Source organism: Erythrolamprus reginae, chromosome 2 (genome assembly GCF_031021105.1).
Source record: "Erythrolamprus reginae isolate rEryReg1 chromosome 2, rEryReg1.hap1, whole genome shotgun sequence".
In the NCBI taxonomy this organism is placed as follows: Eukaryota; Metazoa; Chordata; class Lepidosauria; order Squamata; family Dipsadidae; genus Erythrolamprus; species Erythrolamprus reginae.
The window spans coordinates 138,075,018-138,101,494 of NC_091951.1; the positions used below are offsets into that span (position 1 = coordinate 138,075,018).

General features: G+C 41.6%; 1 protein-coding gene across 5 annotated transcripts in view; it reads left to right on the plus strand.

Moving 5' to 3' along the window:
- The window catches only part of ADGRE5 (adhesion G protein-coupled receptor E5), an 87,630-nt gene that overhangs the window by 37,614 nt on the left and 23,539 nt on the right, over window positions 1-26,477 (plus strand). For 2 of the 5 annotated variants that reach the window (XM_070739619.1, XM_070739620.1), the window contains exons 3-7: window positions 4,892-5,035; window positions 6,045-6,125; window positions 10,330-10,479; window positions 19,615-19,749; window positions 25,311-25,454. In XM_070739619.1, the coding sequence (XP_070595720.1) occupies window positions 4,892-5,035; window positions 6,045-6,125; window positions 10,330-10,479; window positions 19,615-19,749; window positions 25,311-25,454 (654 nt within the window). The remainder of the gene's footprint in view (window positions 1-4,891; window positions 5,036-6,044; window positions 6,126-10,329; window positions 10,480-19,614; window positions 19,750-25,310; window positions 25,455-26,477) is intronic. The other 3 variants (XM_070739621.1, XM_070739622.1, XM_070739623.1) reach the window with 2 other exon arrangements.

Below are 26,477 nucleotides of genomic sequence, written 5' to 3' on the forward strand. Positions count from 1 at the left end.
CAATCCCTTGTCCCCACACCCCCAAGTCCATCACGTTGATCAATCTTCATCTGCCAGCTTGGCAGCCACTCCCATCTTCTTCCACGCAGGTGCGTAAGTGCAAAGACAAAGGATGACCTTGACTATCTAGAAGGAGTTTGTTATGGCTACATTCAGACATCCCTCATGCAACTACCCCTCCCAAATTCCCACAGCTAAGAATACATTTTAAAACAGCATAAAGTGTTATTTAAAGAACCCAACTAAAACAGCTTCAGCTTGACATTCACATTATATCACAAGAAAATTGGGGTTATCAGAAAATCCCGAACAACTGAAATAAATTGTGGTTCCTGTCATAATGTCTTCTGTCCAAGATTGAGATGAAAGGCAACAGCATGTTCTCATGGGTTGAAATATATTTGAAACCTACTTCTTCTACATAATAATATAAGGTACTTGGAATGGAGTAAATAGGATGCCGTTTACGTTGGTGTGAGGGGGTTTGGATCCATTGGTGTGAGGAGGTTTGGAGGATGTACACTACAGCACAGCCAGTAACAAGGACGTCTAGCTAATGTTGCTCTTATCTCTATATATTTTAAACAAATTGCAACTATTGCAGCAAATATGATGTAGGCATTGAAGACTATGACTCAGGATATCAGGTTTGCCTGTACAGTGATGGGAAAACATTGCAGGCATGGGACATCTTACTATATATAAGATTTCTTCATAGTTTGGTTTTGAGTTCAAAACCAAACTGCTACCTTATCATCCACATAGTAACTGCTGCAAGACTAGCATATGCACAAAATTGGAAAGATAAATCTCCCAACAGATAATATGATAATATTAGTAAACTTATGGATAGCACTGAAATGTCCAGGCTCACATTCAAATTACAAAATAAACAAGAGAAAGGTTTTTACACGATATGGGAAAATTTTTACAAATGGCTAGAAACCAGAAGAAATAACCAAGTAAATAAATAAATAATGTAGAGACATATTTGACAAATATAAATATATACCAAAACCGTAAATAGTTGACAATATGGATGAGATGAGATAAGATAATAATTATATATATACATAGTTTGCTTTTCGAATTACCAGAAATTTAAACAAAGAAAATAATGGTGTGCTATGTAACCGTTTTCTCTGTCCTTTTTCCCTTACTTTTTTCCTTTTTCTTTCTCACTTGTATGTTTGTATTGTTTTTTTAATGTCTTTCCCCCCCCTCTTTTTTCCTACTCCCTTATGTTCCGGTTTCTAAACTCTATTGTTGTTTTATATGTTAATAATTTTTTTAAAGATTTATTCAACTAACCAAGGGTAGGTTGAATATTGTTTGAGAGAGCAGCAGCAGCAAAAAATGGGGGGAAATGTTGACCTATTAAAACAGTGTTTCCCAACCTTGGGCACTAGAAGATGTGTGGGCTTCAACTCCCAGAATTCCCCAGCCAGCATTTGCTGGCTGGGGAATTCTGGGAGTTGAAGTCCAAATATCCTCAAGTTGCCAAGATTGGGAAACACTGTATTAGAATAAGGAAATGGTACCTTAGGTTTAATTTCTAAGATTCCATTTGTCAGCTGAAAATAGCTGACAAACCTTCAAATGCAACACAGGTAGTCCTCAGTTTATGATTAGATTAGATTAGATTTATTGGATTTATATGCCGCCCCTCTCCACAAACTCGGGGCAGCTCACAACAAGGTAAAAACAATACATAATAACAAATCCAATACCCACCAATCCAATTACAATTTTAAGCTAAAAAATTCATAAAAATCAACCCCAGAATATTAAAAAAAACAAGCACACAATCTAACACCAAAACAACATGGGCAAGGGGGAGATGTTTCAGTTCCCCCATGCCTGACGGCAGAGGTGGGTTTTAAGGAGCTTACGAAAGGCAAGGAGTGTGGGGGCAATCCTAATCTCAGGGGGGAGCTGGTTCCAGAGGGTCAGAGCCACCACAGAGAAGGTCCCGCCAGATGACATTGTTTAGTCGATGGGACCCGGAGAAGGCCAACTCTGTGGGACCGAACCGGTCGCTGGGATTCGTGCGGCAGAAGGCGGTCCCGAAGATATTCTGGTCCGGTGCCATGAAGGGCTTTATAGGTCATAACCAACACTTTGAATTGTGACCGGAAATTGATCAGCAACCAATGCAGACTGCGGAGTGTTGGAGTGATATGGGCATACTTAGAGAAGCCCATAATTGCTCTCGCAGCTGCATTCTGCACAATCTGAAGTTTCCGAACACTTTTCAAAGGTAGCCCCATGTAGAGAGCGTTACAGTAGTCGAGTCTCGAGGTGATGAGGGCATGAGTGACTGTGAGCAATGACTCCCAGTCCAAATAGGGCCGCAACTGGCGCACCAGGCGAACCTGAGCAAACGCCCCCCTCGCCACAGCTGAAAGTTGTTTCTCTAATATGATCACAAATGTGCCCAAAATTTCCATTGCTAAACAAAGACAGTTATTAAATGAATTTCCCCCCATCTTTGTAACCTTTCTTTGCTACATTTGTTAAGTGAATCACTGCCGTAGTTAAATTAGTAACACAGTAGTTAAATGAATCTGGGTTCCCCATTGATTTGGCCAGTCAGAAAGTCACAAAAAGTAATCACGTGACCCAGGGACGACCCAGTTGCCAAGCGTCTGAATTTTGACCATGTGTCCAGTTAGCCTGACATCAGTTGTAGTTAAAATGATGGAGACTCTACTCAAAAAGAGGATAAATCAGCACCTAAAAAACAATAACTTATTAGACCCAAATCAGCATGGCTTTACTGAAGGCAAATCATGTCAGACTAATCTCATTGATTTCTTTGACTATGTCACAAAGGTGTTGGATGAAGGTGGTGCCGTGGATATTGCCTACCTGGACTTCAGCAAAGCCTTTGATACGGTTCCACATAAAGAGCTGATAGATAAATTAGTGAAGATTGGACTTAATCCTTGGATAGTTCAATGGATTTGCAGCTGGCTGAAGCGTAGACATCAGAGAGTTATTGTTAATGGCGAGTATTCTGAGCAGAGTCAGGTTACAAGCGGTGTGCCACAAGGATCTGTTCTGGGTCCTATTCTTTTTAATATATTTGTGAGTGACATAGGGGAAGGTTTGGTAGGGAAGGTTTGCCTATTTGCCGATGACTCTAAAGTGTGCAATAGGGTTGATATTCCTGGAGGCATCTGTAATATGGTAAATGATTTAGCTTTACTAGATAAATGGTCTAAGCAATGGAAACTGCAGTTTAATGTTTCCAAATGTAAAATAATGCACTTGGGGAAAAGGAATCCTCAATCTGAGTATTGTATTGGCAGTTCAGTGTTGGCAAATACTTCAAAAGAAAAGGATTTAGGGGTAGTGATTTCTGACAGTCTCAAAATGGGTGAACAGTGCAGTCAGGCGGTAGGGAAAAGCAAGTAGGATGCTTGGCTGCATAGCTAGAGGTATAACAAGCAGGAAGAGGGAGATTATGATCCCACTATATAGAATGCTGGTGAGACCACATTTGGAATACTGTGTTCAGTTCTGGAGACCTCACCTACAAAAAGATATTGACAAAATTGAACGGGTCCAAAGACGGGCTACAAGAATGGTGGAAGGTCTTAAGCATAAAACGTATCAGGAAAGACTTAATGAACTCAATCTGTATAGTCTGGAGGACAGAAGGAAAAGGGGGGACATGATCGAAACATTTAAATATATTAAAGGGTTAAATAAGGTCCAGGAGGGAAGTGTTTTTAATAGGAAAGTGAACACAAGAACAAGGGGACACAATCTGAAGTTAGTTGGGGGAAAGATCAAAAGCAACATGAGAAAATATTATTTTACTGAAAGAGTAGTAGATCCTTGGAACAAACTTCCAGCAGATGTGGTAGATAAATCCACAGTAACTGAATTTAAACATGCCTGGGATAAACATATATCCATCCTAAGATAAAATACAGAAAATAGTATAAGGGCAGACTAGATGGACCATGAGGTCTTTTTCTGCCGTCAGACTTCTATGTTTCTATGTTTCTATGTCCATGGGGATGCTGCAAAAAGTCATAAGGGTGAAAATCACACTGTGGAACGGTCATAAGTCACTTTTCTCAGTACCATTGTAACTTAGAACAAGGACTGGCAGTAATCAGTCTCTTCCTTCGACGTTTGGAAAAGCACTACAGTGTTCCCTCGCTTTTTGCGGGGAATGTGTTCCAAGAATGCCCGCGAAAGTCGAATTTCCGCGAAGTAGAGATGCGGAAGTAAATACACCATTTTTTGCTATGGACAGTATCACAAGCCATCCCTTAACACTTTAAACCCCTAAATTACCATTTCCCATTCCCTTAACAACCATTTACTCACCATTATTGCTGGTACTCACCATTGAATAAGACACTTAGTGATCCTGATATTTATAAACATAATTATTTATTAACAATAATTATGTTTTTTGTTATTTATTTGCAAAAATTATTAGTTTGACAATGACGTATGATGTCATAGGGCGGGGAAAACCGTGGTATAGAAAAAAAACTGAAGTATTTTTTAATTAATATTTTTTGAAAAACCGTGGTATAGGCTATTCGCGAAGTTCGAACCCGCGAAAATCGAGGGAACACTGTACAGGAAAAGAAAAATCAGACAGTATTTCCCCATCCCAGCTATCCTATAGGTCGCCGTGGATGCATCCTGAATTGATCAGCAGCTACATACGTGGTGGAGTGATGGGAAAATTTCCATCCAAATTTCTTCTCCCTTTCATTCTGCAGACTACAGATTTTCAGCATCAAGGCCCGCTTTATTTTCCCGTCTCTTCTCCTCTCTACTCATTAGCCATTAGAAAAAAAAACCTTTGGAAATAATTTGACACCCACCCCACCCCCCCAATATTCTTCTGTTCTTATAGCTGACAATAAATGTGGAAATTGTGGAAAGAATGCTTCGTGTAAGAACATCTCTGGGAATTGCACCTGCTCTTGCGAAATAGGATATTGGAGATCATCAAATCAAAAGAAAACTTTCCTGAATTGCAGTCAAAATGATTGTATCTGTGAGTGCCTTTTTTTAAAAAAAATATTTTTTATTGAATTTTTTAAAAAAGACAAACAAGGACATACAACAATAAACATTTAAGGAGCGACCATTGCTCCTCTTGTCGTAGAAGTCTAACTAACACAAAAATATAAAAAAACCTAACTATGATCAGATCAAAGCAGAAATGTCATACATGTAAGTTACATTCTTGTTAATTTTAACTCTATATTTTCAATATTGAACTTATTAATTAAACTTTATATATATATATATATATATATATATATATATATATATATATATATATATATATATATATATATATAAAAATATTCTATGCTTATACAAACAGAAAAAACAAGGGAAGAAAGTTATTAGTAATACTATTCTATATTGTGGTTAATTATTAGTACCATTTTTAAAATTCCACCAATCATATACTTTATCTCATATTTTATAATATTCTGTTTCAGTTTGATTGTTTAAACGTTTAGTCATCATATCTAATTCTGCACATTCTATAATTTTTTTTTAAACATGGCAAATATGCTTCCTTTATATGCTGACAGCAGATAAACAAAAAGAGTTACTACATGTATTAAGCCAATTAAATCTCTGAAAGCTTGTTTATTAATGTTTATTTCTGACTATTAGTGACTCCTTGAGGTCTTGCAAAGGATATATATCCTTTTTAGGAAACAATTTGCCCACTGGGCTTTTGCTTTGCTGAGGTTTGCATTCTAAAGGGCAAATGAAGCTAGGAGAAAATCTAAATTTGATTTAATTGAAATTGATTAGAACTAAATTAATTGGCTTTTACTGATGTAATGTTCTATGTATCTACTGATTAAACTGTATTCCCTTTCAAAAATTACAATTGGATGGAATACCGTTTGGGAATCTGTCAGAAATATTAGTTTATTACTAAAGGAAGAATCTAGTTTGGAGGAAGTGTGACATAGCATGACCTAGAGCATGGATGTGTTCTAACTAATGCCTTTCTTCCCTCTGTATATTCTAAAAAGCTTGCCAGAACTACAAAACGGAAAACGGTGAATGTAAAAAAGGATATGTGCAGAGCAGTGGAGATACGGAAAAATGTTGCGGTAATTGGACATCTTGCTTTCCATAAGGGAGTAGCTAAAGTTGGAGGGGGGTAGAGCAATGGCAAACTGTTGCCAGCATCATGGTTACAATCTGCAGATTGTTTATCACTCCATCCACCTAGCTTGTGGTTGTTTTGAGACTCTGAGCTGAAGATATTCCACGCAGAAAGCAACTAGAAATGGCATTGTTTTTCCTATTGTCTCTCACCAGCTAGCCAAGGGTTTTAATAGGATAGAATGGAGGCAAAAACAGTTCTTTAGACCAGTGTTTCCCAACCTTAGCAACTTGAAGATATTTGGACTTCAACTCCCAGAATTCCCCAGCCAGCGAATTCTGGGAGTTGAAGTCCAAATATCTTCAAGTTGCCAAGGTTGGGAAGCACTGCTTTAGACTATGGAGATGGTATTGAAACTTTGGTATCTAACACTCAATCTTAAAATAGGAACTGGCCAATGTTAGTTCTGCCTTTGCATAATCCAAACATTTCACAATTTCCTAACACTGTACAATAACTAAGGATTTTGCTTCCTGAACACTTTGGGTCCACCTTATAGAATTTTGGCTGCTAATCATGAAAATAATGTGTAATTGGACGTATCCTGTATTGTTTTATAGAAATAATCTGTTTTTATACAATGCAATGTACCTGTTTGCCATGTTACACGCATGAAAAAAACATATGAAAACATACGGATTTGTTGCTGAAGCACATCCAGTGCACTGTAGGGTTAGAATAGCTGTGGGAATGTAAAAATAGTGGCTCTGCTGCTTGGAATGCTCCCTGATATACCAAGTACAGGCAATCCTCAACTTATGACAGTTCACTTAGTGACTGTTCGATGTTGCAACATAGCCCATCCCAAGTACTTACAACACAGGTTACAAATGTTGCAGCACCATTTATTTGTTCGTTTGTTTGTTTAAATTTATAAGCCGCCCATCTCCTGACGGACTCAGGGTGGCATACAATAAAACAAGATACAAAAATTAAAACCCCAACATTAAAAAAAACATTCCTCCATCTGTTATTCATCAGTACTGGCTGGAGTAGAGTTTTACTGCTCAACAGCCCCTGCCGTTACTTACCAAGTAGAACTCTTGTTAATATCTCCCATTTAATTAAGAATGTATTTACAGTACAATTAAAATATAACAATTATATATTAGGAAAAAAATATTCTAGACATATAGCGACTTATAAAAAAATGGACATGTAAATATACTGCTCAAAAAAGTAAAGGGAACACTCAGATAACACAGCATAGGTCTGAATGAATGAAATATTCTCATTGAATATTTCATTTGCACAACTATTCCATTTGCACAACAGCATGTGAAATTGACTGTCAATCAGTGTTGCTTCCTAAGTGGACAGTTTGATTTCACAGATGTTTGATTTACTTGAAGTTATATTCTGATTTTTAAATGTTCCCTTTATTTTTTTGAGCAGTGTATAATTTTAATTCTAACCGTATTTGCATTAGTTAATTCTGCATAATGGAGTTGTTCACTCTTACTCTTAGGTGCACTGCAACATTCACCATGCCTATATTCCCCTACCACCTGTCCGGGTGTCCACAAGCACTGGGCCTATGGAGACTCATGTTGCAAGGGTCTAGCGAGCTGTTTCCTCTCTGCCATGGTTTATTTTTCTGCTTTATTGCTCCAAGCCTTCAGTGCATTGGCAGAGAACAGAGGCCTAAAATACTGAGAGACCATGCAAGATCATTAGTGTGAGATCTCATGCTACTGATTTCATGAGACCGTGCACTGCTTTAGGACCCTGTCCTCTGTGAATTGAGGCCTGGACGAGATCTGTGGCAAAAGATTTTGAAACTGAGGCAAGGCTTTGGTGCCTGAGATTGCTTCCCTGTGGGCTCCAATTGTCATTGCAAAAGCCTGTGCTGGCAAGAACGGAGCCTGGGAAGGGCCAGTGTATTCTTGCAAAGTCTTGCCTGAATGGTTTGCAAGCCAATAGGATGCTTTGAAAGAGTGCGATTTTGCTGCCCCAAAGCCTCCCATCGACGTGCAAATGTTTTGCGCACTGAGAGCTTCTGGGGGGCATGATCCTGTGCAGCAGAGAGGCTGGAGAGGAGATAGCTCACTGGGTCTTTGCAAGATAAGTGGCCCACATGGCAGGATGGGAGGGGAAGCAATTTGGGGGAGCATGAGTAAAACAGATGAGGCCTTAGTTAACAGATGGCTTTAATACGGAATGCATGCCGGACAGGCAGGTACAGGCTTAGAGAATCATACAAAACATACAGGGTTATATAGCAAGCCTTGGCTGAGGCAGGAACCAATCAAATACACAGTAGCTTTCCCGCTTACAAAGTAACTATGGAACAGCACCCTATCAGAACCTTGGATAGGGACGCCAATCGCACGGCTCTAACCGGCCGGCTGTTTCTAAGCAAACACAGCAATGAGGTATCTCAATGGATTGGGAAAGGCCTCCTTTGGTCTTAATTAGATGGTCTGTTCCATCATTCGGTCCCCCTATTGCCTTCCCCACCCTGAGATACCTCGTGTGCATTTAACGGCCTGCAAATTTGATTAGAGCAAGGAGTTTTCACGTTCATTTTAGATGATTCACTCCGATGGATCCTTGGATTATGAATGTAATTGGCAGGCTCCATTACATTCGTAATTCAGGGACTACCTGTGCTGCTGTTACATATTCATATGGGAAAGCCATGCAAGACAGTTGCATTATATTAAGAAAGAAATGGCCACTCTGAAAGAATTTGGTTCTCAGACAGAAAAATGTGGAAAATGAACCACTTGGTGAAAGTTTTTGTTTTTTGAGACAGATATTTCCAAGAATAACTGATGCCAAGATTAAGGAAGGCATTCTTTTTGGTCCATAGTTAAGACACATCACCAATGACAGGTGATTTGAAGATAAGTTAGTGGAGCCACAGAAAAGGGCTTCAAGGTTGTTGTTGAGAATTTTCTTGGCAACTACAGAGCACTCAATGAAATCCAGCTGTTTGTCAAACCTCTTACAGCATACAAGACAAAAGAAGATTCATTTTTTGCATTCACCACTTGGACTTCTTTCCCAAAAGTCTAGGTCAGTGTTTCCCAACCTTGGCAACTTGAAGGTATCTGGACTTCAACTCCCAGAATTTCCCAGCCAGCATTTGCTGGCTGGGGAATTCTGGGAGTTGAAGTCCAAATATCTTCAAGTTGCCAAGGTTGGGAAACACTGGTCTAGGTGACCATCAGAGTAAATGGTTTCACCAAGACATTACAATGGGAAAACAGTATTTATGGCAACCATCAATGCTGGCTGACTATTGTTGGAAACTATAGCGAGATGCATCAGACACTGAGTACAAGCAAATTTGAGCTCATGCAGCATGTCAAAAACATGATATGATTAAACACATTATAGTCATTAAAAGATAATTTCACATTCCTCAAGATTATTAGGGTACGTGATAACATTATTCTGAAATTATATTTGTGCCCAAAGGTGGGATGCTAAGGTGGAACAGTGATGTGTGCTCACCCCCATGGCTCTGAGTGCTAGGGGAGTCCAGTGCAATTATGCTACTGCACCTGGGCAGGTAGCAAAATCGCACGTGGACACGCAGGTGGGCCCTTGTTTCGCCGCGGGTTTTTGCTTTTTGCTTGAAAGAGGTCCACCTACTTGTCCGCACACGATTTTGCTACCTGCCCAGCTGCAGTAGCATAATTGCGCTGGACTCCACTAGCAGTCAGAACCACAGGGGCGAGCACACATCACCGTTCCACCTTAGCAGCCGACCTCTATTTGTGTCCAATTTGAAGGCATCTGTTTGCATTGCCTATTATAATCACCAAAAGTTGTTCAGGAAGCAAACCCTTTGAAAAAAATGTATTGTCGAGTGTAGCAATTAGGCAACAGGCAAACAGCTCATTATGCAAGAACAACTTTCATATGGCAAAGGTCAAAGTCTTTTATTTCCAATTTGGAAAAGATGTAATATAAAAACGAAAAAGGGAGATTTTTTTTCCCCCGCCCCAGCAATGTGAATGTACCCTGTATTAATGGGAAGGCCTCCCTCAATTTTTTTCTCAGTCTTATTCTACAAATAGATTAGATTCCCTTCCTTTCCTGCCTGTTGAGATAGGTCTCTATTTTTTTAAAAAACCCAGTGAAGAAATGTATTTTTGATGTTAAATTATTTCTTTTCCTGAATGGTCTCCTTCTAGTTGATCCTCAAATCTGTGAAAATGTAAACTGTGGAAAATATGCTGCATGCAGGAGAGACTGTGAGGACCACTTTTGCAAATGCTTACCAGGATTTCACCTACCTAATGGGATACGTCAGTTCCAAAGTGTAAAGGAAGGTAATTGTGAAGGTAAGTGCTTTCTGGAGATCTTGTTTATGCATGGCACACATGCTTATTCCAGGCAATGCACTGATAGCACATGAGCAGAAAGTTAATGCAGGGGCAGAAGTCTGTAATGTTCTAGAACTGGAAATGCTATGGCAAACTCAATAAACTTGTGCCTTTCCGCCCAGCACTGAAAAGAAAGAGTTTCTTGCATCTACAGCTAAAGAGAATGAAGTTTATGTGTTGTCCTGTATTTTTTCAACATCTCTCTTTTTTTTCCTGCACTGCTTTAAATATTTGGGGTTAGCATGTATTTGTAGCCATGTAACCAAGCTTGTCAATGTCTTATTTCTGACTATCAATGACTGCTTGTGATCTGGCAATGGGCCCAGCCAATTATCTACTAAGCCAGTGTTTCTCAACCTTGGCAACTTGAAGATATTTGGACTTCAACTCCCAGAATTCCCCAGCTAGCATTCGCTGCCTGTGGAATTCTGGGAGTTGAAGTCCAAATATCTTCAAGTTGCCAAGGTTGGGAAACACTGCACTAAGCTTTTAGTTTGTTGTGGCTTGCACTCCAAAAAGTATGCATACTAAGACAAAATCTAAATATGATTTAATTTATCTTCAGCTAATTAAAATAAGTGCAAATTAACACAACACCTTACAAGTTAACATAATACTTTGCAGGTAATGCGTTTCCCCAAAAGTAAGACTCAACCATAAAATAAGCCCTAGCATAATTTTTAACCTGTGCTTAAGATAAGCCCTACTCTCCAAATAAGCCCCAGTTAAGATTGTCAGCCTTGGCATCTTTCCATTCCTCCTTCCTTCCTTCTTTCTGATACCCCTCCATTTTGGCATCTCTGTTGGCAATCTTGTTGTGCAGCACTACCACTGGATAGATTAAGCGAGTCAGGGGTCAGAATGGGGATGGCATCATGCCGTGGGCCCTGTGCACTTTGCCTCTGCAGTCCAGTGTCATCCTCCACTGTAGCTTTGCTCATCCACGCTTTACTCCTGCAGCAGGAAAGAGACTCCAAGGCTCTGACCATTGTTCCATCAATATGCCAACTCAAAGAGAACGGATTGATTTTTCTGCAGGCGGTTTCAGGAAGGAAGCACACAGGGGTGTGGTGCCACCCTCCACCCTCGTCTGATCCATTCGGTGGTAGCACTGCAGCAATTTGCTGCCCTGAGTGGATTCTGCACATCTTCCTGGAACCATCTGCAGGAAAATTCAATCTGCTCTCTTCAAATTTCCATTTTTCACACGGCAACGGACAGAGCCCTCGAGTGGGTTTCTTGCCTCTTTCCTGAAGAGAAGTAGTAGCATTAATAACCCATTTGTAAATTAAAAGCATCAAATTAAGCAACTGCATGCTTGACGCCACCTATGCTGACCACGACCATGTCCATCCCCCTCCCCTGTCAGGTTGAGGCAGCAGTTGTGCAGCCGGAGCTGGAAGAGTACCAGTCACTGCACTATGGCAACTGGTGGTGAAATGGGAGCAGTGGCAGAAGGTGCACTACTGGACACCACCGTCAGCCACAGGGCTTTGCAGACAGCCCCCCCCAAAGGTATCATCGGCCATCTGTCCAGATGGGGCCCGCACAGAGATGGGTGGCCTTGTTAGGCAAGAGTGGGGCTGCAACCAGGGCCACCATCAGGAATTTTGGGGCCCCATACAGCCTAAGTGTCTGAGGTCCCCCCTGCCATTTTAAAACTATTTTAAGTCGCCAAGCCACTCCATCCCCCGGGGATCATTTCCCGCTTCACGCCAAGCGAGGCAGTCCCATAGGCCAGTGTTTCCCAACCTTGGCAACTTGAAGATATCTGGACTTTAACTCCCAGAATTCCCCAGCCAGCGAATGCTGGCTGGGGAATTCTGGGAGTTGAAGTCCAGATATCTTCAAGTTGTCAAGGTTGGGAAGCACTGCCATAGGCTATTTCAGGAACTGGGTTAAGCCGATTGTGTGGACTCGTCCAGGAGAAAGAAAGAAGCGGGAGTGACAAGGGAAAGAAAGATCCTCCTAGCATCGGTTAGGCAGAGCGAGGCTTATTTAAGGCTCCTTAGCACTTCTCCCTTCTTGTTGACAAAACCATGTGCTTTCTAGCGAGGGGAGGGGGAGGGGGATCCCACACCCGGCAGCCACCGGCGAGGAGCTGGAAAGGACGAGGGGAGAGAAAAAGCAGGGTACCAGCATTCGGGCGGGTGTCTTGAGGGGGCACTCCCATCTGGAAGGAAGGGAAGAAAGGCGAGGGCGAGCTATGAAGGAAGGAGGGTGGAAGGAAGGAAGAAAGGAAGGAAGGAAGGAAGGAAGGAAGGAAGGAATGGTAAAAGGGGCGATCAAGAGAGGAATGGGTGAATGAATGGACGGAGGGTGGGAAGGAAGGAAGGAAAGAGGGAAGGGACAGGAACAGAGGAAGGGTGCAAAGGAAGCAAGGAAAGGTGTGAAAGGGGAGAGTAAGAGAGGAAGGAGTGAAAGAAGGGAGTGAGGGAGGAAAGAAGGGAGGAAGGAGAAGGAAAGCAAGAAATGGAGGGAGGGAGGGAAGGAAAGAAAGAAAGAAAGGGGGAAGGGACAGGAACAGAGGAAGGAAGGAAGGAAACTTATGAAAGGGGAGAGTAAGAGAGGAAGGACTGAAGGAAGGGAGGGAGGGAGGGAAGAAGGTAGGAAGGAGAAAGAAAAGAAGAAATAGAGGAAGGGAAGGTAAAAGAGAAAGAAAAAGAGCAAGAAAGAGAAAGAAAGAAATAGAATGAAAGAGAAAGAGAAAGAGAGAGGGGGAATGAAAGAAATGGAAAGAGAGAAAGAAGGAGAGAAAGAAAGAGGAAGAAAGAAAGCAAGAGAAAGAAAAAAGAATGAAAGAGTAAGAGAGAAAGAGAGAAAGAAAGAAAAAGAAAGAAAAGAAAGAAAGAGGAAAGAAAGAGAATGAAAGAGAAATAAAAAGAGAGGGGGAATGAAAGAAATGGAAAGAGGGAAGGAAGGAGAGAAAGCAAGAGAAAGAAAGAAAGCAAGATAAAGAAAAAAGAATGAAAGAGCAAGAGAGAAATAGAGAAAGAAAGAAAAAGCAACGAAATAAATTGTGATTTTTACTATGCCGGCTCCTTCCCTCCCCCGCTCCCCATAAACCACCTACCCCTCTACCGCAAAAGGGAAGCGCCCGAGGCGCCGGGTTCTTCCCTTTCTCCCTCGCCCGCATCCTTGCCGTGGTGACTCACCAGGAGAAGGCTGGAGACCCACGCGGCTCCTCGGGGGGGGCGTTGCGGAAGGCGGCGGCGGAAGCCCCCATGCCTGGCAGGGGATGATGGGCAAGGGACGCCTCGGGGAAGGAGGGCAGGGCGGGAAGGGAATGAGGGGGCTGGCGGGGGTTTAGGAAAGGGGAGCCCGCCGGGCACGAGGGAACGCTGGCCGCGCGGGGTTCCGGGGCCAGCCTTGCAGCTCCTCGGCAGGAGGAGCCGAAAGCCACCGGGCGAGGACTGGGCTCAGCAGGACAAGCGGCCGGCTTCCCATAGCGATGGGGAGCTTGGCTTCCGGAGGGCCGAGCTCCTTCCGCGGCTGCCATCGGGGCTCCCTGCCTATCTGCCGGCCTCCCTGCCTTCTTTCCTCACGGCGGTGGGATTCCGGCCATCATGGTGATGTTATAGAAGATCAGCCAAGCTGTGGTCACCGAACTCCGAGGCCGAAGCACCTTCTTCCCATTCTCTTTCTCTTCCACCGACCCGTTGCCGGCGCCGCTGCCCCTAATTGTTCAATTTGGCCAGGCCTTTTACTTTGCTGAGGTGAGGGCCTCACCTCAGCAAAGTAAAAGGCCCGGCCAAATTGAACAATTAGGGGGCCCCGCCCCCGCCGGCCAGCCTCCTGGCGCCAAGTCAGCAGCTCCTTGCACATGCGCAGACTGTACCCTCCCTCTTTTGCCGGCCAGGCCGCCTGCCTCACCTAATCAATTTGGCCGGGCCTTTTACTTTGCTGAGGTGAGGCTCAGGCAGGCGGACGGCAAAAGAGGGAGGGTACAGTCTGCGCATGTGCAAGGAGCTGCTGACTGCGGGGCCCCCTAATTGTTCAATTTCGCCGGGCCCGTGACACCACTCCCAGTAGTACCGGTTTATCGGCGGCCCTGGCTGCAACTATGGAAAAGGTCTCACAGGGGTCAGCTGTCTCCTTCCTGGTGGAGAAGGTCGTGTGGCACTCCACAGGTCAGGCTGCCTATATGCCCCACCCCAGAAGCGGAAGCAGAACTTTGGCTTCTCTCTGGAAGGGTGAAGCAACCCAGTGGAGAGAAGAATGTGACTTTTTGCTCACCCCTCTCTGCCTTCCTGTTTCTTTTCCCTGAAGAGACCTTTTCCCACACTCGCCCACTTTCTCTTCGTCTTACTGTTCCACATAGGAGGTTGAAAGCAGTGGGAGGCCACAGTGCCTTGCCTTGTCTCGCCCCACCTCGTGGCATCGGCATTGACCCGCTGGGATGAAAAATTAAGACGTCATCTGAAAATAGGCTAATCTAATGCGTCTTTTGTACAAAAATTAATATAAGGCCAGTCTTATTTTGAGGGGAAACAGAAGTACTTACTCATTTCCTCTTCGAGTTTAATTAAAAAGTATGATGTCATGGCAGTTTATAAAACAGTCAAAAAGTATTGTGTGCTCTATCACCCCTTAGGGCCTATGGTTTATGTACTCTTATTTTGAAAGTGCTCTTCAAATTCAGCTATCTTTTCCTAGCATTTCCCACTGAATTTCTGTGTGTAGAAGTGTAGATGTCTTGACCTCCAAGAGTTACATCTCTGGATCAACCAAACAGAGCCAAGGGATCCATGAAAATGGGCCATTCTAGGAATATATTAAGAAAGGAACTCTTTAATACGTTAAATGTAATTGGAGTAACCACAGTGCCAATATCGAGCTATGCTACTTTTTATTTTAATGCTACTAAGTTGCACATTTGTAGAAATCATCAGGATATTATTTTTATGATTGACTCCCAGCAGCTGAACTTGTTGAATATTTTAAAATTAAAATGAATATTTGCTTGTTCCTTTGCCTTTCCATTTGGGGGAGGAAAGTAGTTTTAAGTTTGTTGAGAGAGAATATTCTAAATTTGGCTTACTTTTTTCCCCTTCCCTTTTGTGGGGGCATGGTTTTAAATTCAGGATCTTTTCCTTTTAGGAGAAGAATGTGTATCTTGCCATCACAGATAGGAGCATTATCTGTTTTATTCTGCTAGAACATTATTCCTCCTACAAAATGAAAAAGAGAATGCAATTTCTCCAAAGGGACTTGTTCTCCTTTCACTTTTTTGCTGTCTTAGTATCCATGGCATCTTTGAATCTAATTAAATACTTGGGACTGAGGATTTACTAAGAATCTCACTGGTTATTCATGGCAAAATGACCAGAATGTCATTCCAATACTTAGCATTTGCAGCTACCTGTTTTGTTTGGTCTTGCAGTGAATGGCATAAAAAGTAGTAGTTTTTTGTACACGAAAGGGAAATACAGTCACAGGCTCATTGGGCATCATCTCCATCCTTTCGCTTTCATTTTATATACCATGCCTGATGATGAGGGAATGGTTGCAGCTTTGCCTGTTCTTCTTTTCCTTCTTATCTGTTGCTGCCATGACTGGAAATGAGCTTAGAAACATAGAAACATAGAAGATGACGGCAGAAAAAGACCTCATGATCCATCTAGTCTGCCCTTATACTATTTCCTGTATTTTATCTTAGGATGGATATATGTTTATCCCAAGTATGCTTGAATTCAGTTACTGTGGATTTACCAACCACGTCTGCTGGAAGTTTCTTCCAAGGATCTACTACTCTTTCAGTAAAATAATATTTTCTCATGTTGCCTTTGATCTTTCCCCCAACTAACTTCAGATTGTGTCCCCTTGTTCTTGTGTTCACTTTCCTATTAAAAACACTTCCCTCCTGAACCTTATTTAACCCTTTGACATATTTAAATGTTTCGATCATGTCCCCCCTTTTCCTTCTGTCCTCCAGACTATACAGATGGAGTTCATTAAGTCTTTCCTGATACGTTTTATGCTTAAGACCTTCCACCATTCTTGTAGCCCGTCTTTTGACCCGTTCAATTTTGTCAATATCATTTTGTAGGTGAGGTCTCCAGAACTGAACACAGTACAGTAATACCTCATGATACGAACTTAATTGGTGCAAGGAGGAGGTTCGTAAGACGAACGGTTCGTAAGACGAAACATTGTTTCCCATAGGAAACAATGTAAAGTCTATTAATCCGTGCAACCAAAAAACCCCCCGCAAAAAAACGGCTTTCGGCGACTGCTGGGAAGCCGCGCGGCTGTTTTAAAAGGTGACAGCCGGCCTGGGGGGCTTGCCAGCACCCCCCCTCCCGAACCCGGGTTTGGGGTTCGGGGGGGTGCTGGGAAGCCCCCCAGGCCGGCTGCGACCTTTTAAAACACCCGCGCCGCTTCCCAGCTGTCTCCCGAAGCCGAACGCGGAAGTTCGGCTTTAGCGTTCGGCTTCAGGAGACAGCTGGGAAGCGGCGCGGGTGTTTTAAAAGGTCGCAGCCGGCCTGGGGGGCTTGCCAGCACCCCCCCCCGAACCGAACCCGGGGTTCAGCAAAATTTTGCCTCTTCTTACGAACTTTGTTCAAGTTACGAACTGGTGTTCGGGAGGCTTCTGGGAAGCCCCGCCGCGTGGCTGTCACCTTTTAAAACAGCCGCGCGGCTTCCCAGCAGTCTCCGAACGCCAGTTCATAACTCAAAAAAAGTTCGTAAGAAGAGGCAAAATTTTTCTGAACCCCGGGTTCGTATCACGAGTTGTTCGTAAGACGAGGGGTTCGTATCTTGAGGTACCACTGTATTCCAAATGTGGTCTCACCAGCGCTCTATACAGCAGGATCATAATCTCCCTCTTCCTGCCTTCTTATACCTCTAGCTATGCAGCCAAGCATCCTACTTGCTTTCCCTACCGCCTGACTTCTGTTTACTTGTAAAATTGAACTTGCTCGTTTCTCTGGGCAATCTCTATTTCACTCTTTCAAAATAGTGACATTCAAAATAGATATTTTTGACAGCCCTCAGATCTAGTCCTCTTTGTCACCTAAATGCAAAAAAAATAAAAAAGAAGTGATCAGCTCCCATCACCAGTCCCTGAGTGTTAAGGACAAACTGGATAAAAATGAAGAAGCTGAAAATGAGCTCAGTCAAGACAGAAGTGCTATTGTTTCATAGGAAACCAGACTTTTGGGTTGGTGTTCATGTATCCTAGACAAATCTCGATTTGTCTAGAATACATGAACTTTCTTCAAGTCCTTCAAAGAGAAACCCACTTTTCAGAGCCCATCGGTTAATGAAGAAGAGAGCACTGGTTTTCTCCCACGCTACTCCCAAGCTGGGCAATGTACTCGCTTAAGAGTACAATGGTACCTCTACTTAAAAACTTTTCTACATAAGAACTGGGTGTTCAAGATTTTTTTGCCTCTTCTTAAAAAAACATTTTCTACTTAAGTACCCGAGCCCGGAAAAATTTCCCAGGAAATTTGAGAGCAGCATGAAGGCCCGGCCAGTTTCCTGCCATTCCCCCTGGGTTTCTATCTCTGGCGCGGTGTATGGGAGGCAGGCTCACGCTGGGTGAGTGGGAGGCGTGTGCTCCTCCTCACCACCTGAGAGTCCTTTTTTTTAAGCCTTAAAGTTTTGGATTTTGGGGATTCCCCTCACCTCACCTTCTTCCTTCGGCAGTGACTGTCCTCCTCCTCTTCTTTCTCCTCCTCCTCCCACCCAAATTCTGAGCTTTTATTTCTTTCCTAATGGGTTTGCAGCGACCGGTTAGGTCCCACAGAGTTGGGCTTCTCCGGGTCCCGTCGACTATACAATGTCGTTTGGCGGGACCCAGGAGAAGAGCCTTCTCTGTGGCAGCCCCGACCCTCTGGAACCAGCTCCCCCCAGATATCAGAGTTGCCCCCACCCACCTTGCCTTTCGCAAGCTCCTTAAAACCCACCTCTGTCGTCAGGCATGGGAGAATTGAAATTTTTCCTTCCCCCTAGGCTTATAGAATTTATACATGGTATGCTTGTATGTATCATTGGTTCTTTAAATTGGGGTTTTTAAGATTATTTTTAATATTAGATTTGTTCACATCGTCTTTTTTATTGTTGTTAGCCGTCCCGAGTCTTTGGAGAGGGGCGGCATACAAATCTAATAAATACAAATACAAATATTTGCTTTTACATTGATTCCTATGGGAAAAATTGCTTCTACTTACAAACTTTTCTACTTAAGAACCTGGTCATGGAACGAGTTAAGTTCTTAAGTAGAGGTACCACTGTACTTTGCAAGCGTTAAAGACTGTCCTCTTCAATTAGGCCCCTTGGGTTGTAGTACAGTAACATGTTGCATCCAGTATGGCTGGGATTGGGGTTCCGGTGGCGGAAATTGAGATGTGCGTGCATCTCCATGCCCCTGATGCATACACATGTGTGAGATTTGGCTTCTGCGGATGCGCAGCAAGCAAAATCTCATGCGAGGATGCTCTCACGCGTGAAAGTTTTGCCAATTTTCAGCATGCGCGGAAGCAAAGAAATTGCCAAAAATCGTCCTGGCATGAGATTTCGCTTGCTGTGCATGTGTAGAAGCCAAATCACATGCCACTGGGCACCCATGATGATCCCGGAGGGTGTACTGGTAGCAGCCAGTAAGTGGAACCCCCGCCTGTTGTAGTAATTATACTAATGGGGACCAGCTTTCTTATTTTTTAAAAGGCAAAAACTTTAGATGGTCCCATGGATAGAACAGTAGGATTTAAATCAAGGGAATGAAGTAGGAGACTGTTTTCTCTGTTCATAATATGGTGCCCCAGCCACAATGCCCATGCAGTTCACCATTTCAGAGTTATTGTCCCAAGCAAATACAGCATGTTGCTTTGCAGAGTTTGCATGGGAAATGGCTTGGCTTTTTGCAGTTATAAACAGTTTCTTCTTTGCTACAACACAGCTTTCCCAACCTGGGCCTTCCCCAGCTTATGTGGACTCAGCTGCTATAATTCTAAGTGGCCGTGCTGGATGGGGAATTCCGAGAGCCGAAGTCCATTCTCCTCTGGGGAATGTCCGGTTTGGAAGATGCTGGCAAAATTGGTTGTGGCATTCCGCCATGTTTCATTTAGCCCTGCTTTCTCCTTGCAGACATTGATGAGTGCAAAAGAAATGCTTCCATCTGTGGTCCCAAAGGGAGATGCATTAACACTGAAGGGGATTACCACTGTAAATGCAAGAAAGGATATGGGAAGAGCTTTAAAGATGATAGAAAGCTATGCAGAGGTACAGCTGAGTGAGAACACAACTTACATGTTATGCAACCAAAATAATACTTTGGAGGGTGGCAAATCGCTACTACAGTTAACTTACTTGTGTTGACTGATTTAGAAGTGATGATAGAATCAGAGATGACCTGTTCTGTCCCAGCGTCAAACCCCCCCAAAATAAAATGCACACCACCGGATTAACTACTAAAGGTTTTACTATTTACAAAAGTCTTATGCAGTTTGAGTCTTTTCGGAAAGAAGGTAAATGCTAGCAATGGCTTCACTGTATTGATTATAAAGTCTTATCGGCTGGCCTGAGTCCCAATACTAGACAAACATGACTGTAATTACCAGATTGAAAAAAGGTTCAGTAGCATAAACGTACAGAGGTTGGCTAGAAGCCCGGAGCTAATTATTGTAGCCAAGAATGTGGTCCTTTAAACACAAGCTGAAGAAATGAACTGCAACAAGATTTTCTAAAATGAACTGCGTTGTTCTCTGTGTCGAAACATCACATGACTCCCTCTTAAATAGCCTGAGGGCGTGGCCCAATAGCCAGCAGTGCTACTCATGAGTACGCCTCCTCCTGAGTAACCACTCATGCTTCCTAGAGGCCCTGCGAATCCTAGCATCAAGAAGAGGCTTCTCCTCTTCTGCTGAGTCACTCATCTCAGGAGGTGCAGAAGGCCCTGATTGCTCTTCAGCCTCTGACATCACGTCCTCTTCACTGTCAGTCTTAGGTGCCAGGAACATAGGATGCTGAATCACACCTCCACTGTCTATGAGTCCTCTGGATCCATTACTAATTGCGTAGGACATGAACGGGCCATAACACAATCAAAATATATAAGAAAGTTACCAATGAAGGAGAATATTTGTGGTTAAGGGTTGACATGAAGTTTCCTTGGCGCTCTGAGATCTTGCTTGTTTTCTTACAGACATTTCATTATCCAAAAAACTAGGTAATATCAGCAGTGCTGGCTGAGGATGCATTGCACTGATGATGTTATCTAGCTTGGGTGGTGAAACATCTGCAAGAAAACAACCAAGTTCAGAGAGCCAGAAGGACCCCGCACATGAAGTGGCCAAACAAAACAGGCTGTATGAGAAAAATATTTATCTTTAAAATAACCAAGGTTGTGGGAAATTATTTGAAACATTTTTAGAAACTGGTATGCTTGGGGCATGAATTACTGTATTTTTCGGAGTATAAGATGCCACAGAGTATAAGAGGCACCTTAGTTTCGGAGGAGGAAAATAGGGGAAAAAATCTACCTACCAGGTATTCATCTGGCTAGCGTCCTTAGTCTGGTCAGCTTCAGCTTCAGCACATCATTTTATCCCCTGGTTAGGACTGAAGAAAAAACCTTTTTCAGAGGGAATAGAAATGAAAACAAGCTTGCAAAGACTTAGGGATGGGAAAAAAACTTCGGAGTAGCAATGAAAAACTCCTGCAAGCCAGGAAGCTCATTAGCACCTCGTTAGGGCTGAAAAAAACTTTTTCAGAGGGAGTAACAATGAAAACAAGTCTGCAAGCTTGGAAGAGCCAGGAAGATTGTCAGCACCTCTTTAGGAATGGAAAAAAGTTTCAGAAAAGCTACATTCAGAGTATAAATTTTCAACCTTTTTAAGGTGGGGAAAAGGTGCGTCTTATACTGCAAAAATTTCAGGACAGTTCCTTTCAATCATATATGTTCTGGGTGTGTGTGTGTTATTTACTTCAGAGTATGTTCGTGCTAGTTGAAGTCACCAATTTCTCTCTCTCTAATAAGATCTTGGCAGTGCCTTGTTTTCTTATATAACCTTTGCCAGCTGGCAACCTCCAGATGTGCTGTGCCTAGAACTCCTAGAATGCCATAGAGTGGCTGGGGTTCAAATTACAGAAATTACATAGTCACAAGTCTGGAGATCAAATCAGGGAAACTGATCTGCTGTCTCTCTTAGTTTTATGATGGCATCATTTGTTTCCATTCATAGGGTTAAAATGGAAGAAAATTAATTTCTGTTGCTTAGTCAGTAAAAGTTACATTAAATAGCTGAACACAAGAACATAAGAAGAGCCATACTGAATCAGGCTAAAGCCCATCGAGTCCAGCATTCTATGTCACACGGTGGCCCACCAATTGTACATGGGAATCTTGAGCAGAAAGAGAAGGCAACCCCCCCCCCTTTCCCTTGACCCCCCAACAAATGGTACCCAAGGGAATCCTGCAGCCTCAACCAACATAGAGGCGGCACTTGGACATCCATTTCAATAACCACCGGTACTCTTGTCAAAAGTCACCTTACTCATTTTTGATCAAACAGATGCTGGGAAAGGCCTTTCATGGTGCAAAGAGTAATCCATGACACACTTTCTGAAATACATTGTCCATGCACTGTGATCTGAGCAGCTGTACCTAAGGGAAGGAGAAGATCCTCAATAGTGCTCAGGAATTAGCAGAGTTGTTTATGATCCCAAGCAGAGTAACTTGCCAGCCAATTTCCTCAGCATCAGTGTAGGACAACTGTTCCATCTGCAATGCTGAAATAAGAGGCAATTGCCAAGTAAGTTAGTTTGGAATATCCAGAATCAAGTGTAGTGAGAAAATATCATTGTTTGAGCTTGGACAGCAAAATATTTTGCTTTAGTCCTGGTTGCTATCTGAGCACAGTCTGGTTGGAAACCACATTCTGTTATTTCACTGATAGAGAGATGACTATATTTGAGGGCCTTGTGTATCACATGAGAGAAGAGGCTCAGAAAAATCCTGTTATTTAAAAATTATTTGGTAATTGTACAGATGAGACTTCAAGTTCAGGTATTCCTTGATGCACTGGAGCAAAGTAACATTTCAGTCACTTTGACTTGCAACACCAATAATAACAGATGACCCTTAGCAATCTTTGGACAATGAAGACCATGATGCTTAAAATTCCTGAGGGCATTGAAATGTAGAATTTGTTGTCTCATTTTCATTGTCTTATAATTCTCATCTTTACCAATTATTATTGAATATGTTCCTTGTGGATGTGGGTGTGTATTCTCAAAAAAAGTACAAATTGAAAGATAAACATTAAAAAAAAAGATTTGAAAAAAGCCATAGTTCTGAGAAGAAAAAACTGAAGGTGCAGGAAAGAAAATGAAAGGAAAAGAATGAAAAATAGACAATGACTTATATTTTTTTAATAAGTAAAAAAAAGTACATCAAACCTTTATTCTAATCCTTACATTTCTATGTCTCATTTCCATAGTCTCATACAATTCTAATCATCAGATGCCAAAATCAACTTTTAATTTATTTCCGTTTCTTATAAAAACTCCCAAAGTTCTTTCATCAAGGTTGTCAATTTTAGTATCCCCACCAATTCTATCAGTTTTACCATCCATTCTTCCATTGTATGTATTTATAAATCTTTCCCCTTTTAAAGCATTGCTGGATATCATGTATAAGAATAAAGTTCCATAAGATGTTTCCATTTTTTTGTCCTTTAACACACACACACACACCCAAATACACTGGTTTCAGTTGTATGTTCATTTTTGAAATACTTTGCATTAAAATAAATACTTGATCCCCAATATTTTCAAGCTTTGTTACGTGCCCACCAAAGATGGAAAAAAATTGCATCTAAATCCTTCCAACTACAATTTTTGTTGTTTTTAAGTTAACCCCTCCTTTGGAGAAAAATTGGCAGATCAGCATAAGTTAAACATTTTGTTTTAATTATCATTTCCCGTCTAAAAATTCTTATGGTGACAGTCATAATGTGACTTACTTTTGCTATATATCTAGCCCAAATTCTCATGTCAAATGATTTTTGAACTCTATATTCACCTTAACTTTGGCATCACCTTGGCATCCAAATCTTAAATTCTGTCTTTCCAATTCCAGGAACCTTCTGTTTCTTAAAGTTACTCGGTCTTTTATCTAAACTGAACAAGAAACTGCAAAATACAATTTCAAATTTGATCATCCTAACACACGTGCACACTTCCTTCAGCATTCTTCATGTATTTTGTATTTGATATTTCTTTTTTTGCCCTGCCAAAGAAATTTAGAAATATCTTCTTGCCGTTACTTAAATTGGAACATAAATCACCAGGATGGGCATGGTCTGAGATAGAAATAACATTCTAGGTAAAACATTCACTTTAATCATCGAAATTCTTCCCGAAAATGACCCTTGTAATTTTCCCATGCCAGTAGATCTTTTCCAACTTCATGAGTTATTTTGAAACAACATACGGTTCATATTAGTCAAGATAACTCTAAAATGTTTAACCTTTTTCTCAATTTTAAAATCAGATATTTTTTTACAGATTGTCTTGGTTTTGTCTAGTCATACTTATTACTAACCTATTCAATTCTAAAATCTGCTGATCTATTAAAATCTTTCCCCCCCCCATTTTTTTCCCATGAAAAACTGAGTCCTTTTCTGGTGGGTCTTGTGAAATTAAAACCGAATCATTTGCAAAACCTCTCACTGCTCAATGAATAGGTTCTGGATGTATAGATGCAGTTAATCCTTGACATGATCACAAGGGAGTCCAAACTTTTCATTGCTAAGCAAAAACATTTCTTACGTGAGTTTTGTCCCTTTTTACGACCTTTCTTGCTACAGTTGTTAAGTGACTCACTGAAGTTGTCAGCTTACCAACACGGTTGTTAAGTGAATCTGATTTTCCCATTGACTCTGCTTGTCCAAAGGTCACAAAAGGAGAATCACATGACCCCAAGACACTGCAATCATCATAAATATGAGTCAGTTGTCGAGCATCTGAATTTTGATCATGTGACCATGAGGATGTTACAGTGGTTGCAAGTGTGAAAAATGGCAATAAGTCGCTTCCTTCAGTGCTGTTGTAACTCTGAACGGTCACTAAATTAGCTGTTGTAAGTTGAGAACCAGCTGTGAATCTTTAATGGCACATTTTAAAATACCTCTACTAAATTGTCAAAACTAAGTGACCTGTGATTCTAATCTATACATCAATATTTGCACATACCGAGGCTTATAGTTTCACTTCTATAATGAGGAAAATATTTGGAACACAGGACAGACATTGTTGTATGATCATTGAGCAATTTCCCATTCCTTTTCAGAGATTTGTCCTAGAGAGAAGTTATCAGTTCCAATTAAAATTGATTGAAATGCGTATGTGTGTGTGTGTGTAACATATTTTTGCTGATAATGAAAAGTATAGATCTATTTCAAGCTATTTTTGCTCTCATCAGCTAGCCATGCCCTTACCAGGATTTGAATCTGAGGAGTAGCTTTAACCTCTGGACCACAGGCTCTCCTCCTCTCAGCTTGTACCAGGGAAGAGTTATATGGGTTTTTTTCCCCCTGTCAAATCACCCTGGTATACCCAAATATGGGTATGCTGCTTAATTTTTGCTTCTCGGTCAAAGAGATAGATATCTTTGTCTGTCGCAGTCCATGTGAATGTGTTATGTTGGTTTAAAGAAGCATGATTAGAATATCACAGGTGAAATACTTGTAACAAATCTGAGCTTTTTCGGGGTGGCTTTCCTTTTTGCAATGTGTAGTCTTATATTGGTTTTATATTTATCCCTCTTTTGTTTTTAACAGATATTAATGAGTGCAATGGAAGTTTTTGTGATGCAACTGCCCGCTGCAACAACCTTGAAGGAGGTTATTCATGCTATTGCCCGTCAGGATATTTCCAATATTCCAATGCTGTCCAGAAGGATCAAACAAAGATAAAATGCAAAGGTAAATTTGAAAGGAATCAGAGAAAAGAAATTAAGTGCAGAAGCAGCCACTTTGGAGAGAACAGCCCCACAATGACCCAGACACACATGAGTTAGAGACAGGGCTGGATCCACTTAGGTAAGTTCCCTTACATAAGACGGTCCAAGAACTGAGAACAAATAAGATTTATTAAAGAAACTTGGAAGCTATTATCAAAAGCATTTCAGCAATTGAGGTAAAACAAAAAGTAGCTTTTTTATACAAAAGCAAGGTTTAAATCTTCTTTGGCTTAGTTTTTCAATGTACCTTATCTATTAAAGTAGTTGGCCTCCTATTTCGTTAAATCTCTTTTCTTCTGTTTTGCAATGGTCAGCTTTGGTTGTTGTTGTTTTTTCTTTACAGACAATATGAGAAGTACTTTCACACTAACTTGTATTTCAAGATCATTATTGTCTTAAATTTCAAAAACTGCATACTTATTCTGTTTGCTTTAAAACATCATTACAATTTGGTCTGCATTTATTATAATAAAATTAAGTTCATGCAAAAGAATAATCATTTAACAAGATACCTTGATTGCCTCAATAAATGAAAGTCTTTTCCTTGCTCAGCTTGTTTTACTGGCTCCCTGCATATAAAAACAATTTGATTCTAGACCTGTTAAGAGTGATCATTTTTTCTGTTCAGGCCACATCTAAGTAGGCTACCTGGGTGCATTATTTTGTTACAGCTTCCACTGATGGCTCATCTCTGCAGGGGTGACAAGTTTCCACTCCCCTGGAACTCTGGTTTGACAGCTTTATCTTCCAGCCTAAGTGATTGGCAACAATTAGCCCCCCTCTGCTCCTCAGTTCTGGCTCATTAAGGCCATTCTGGGGTTAGGAGCATTGCTTGCCAGAGCCCAGCAGTTCAGATGGGAAAATCTATGGGGCCAATATGATGTGGACGAGCAGGCTTCACGCAGTTAGAATATTTTAAAATATATTCCAACATAGTCCTGGTTAGACACGGATTACTAGATTTAGCAACTCAGCAAGTCATCAT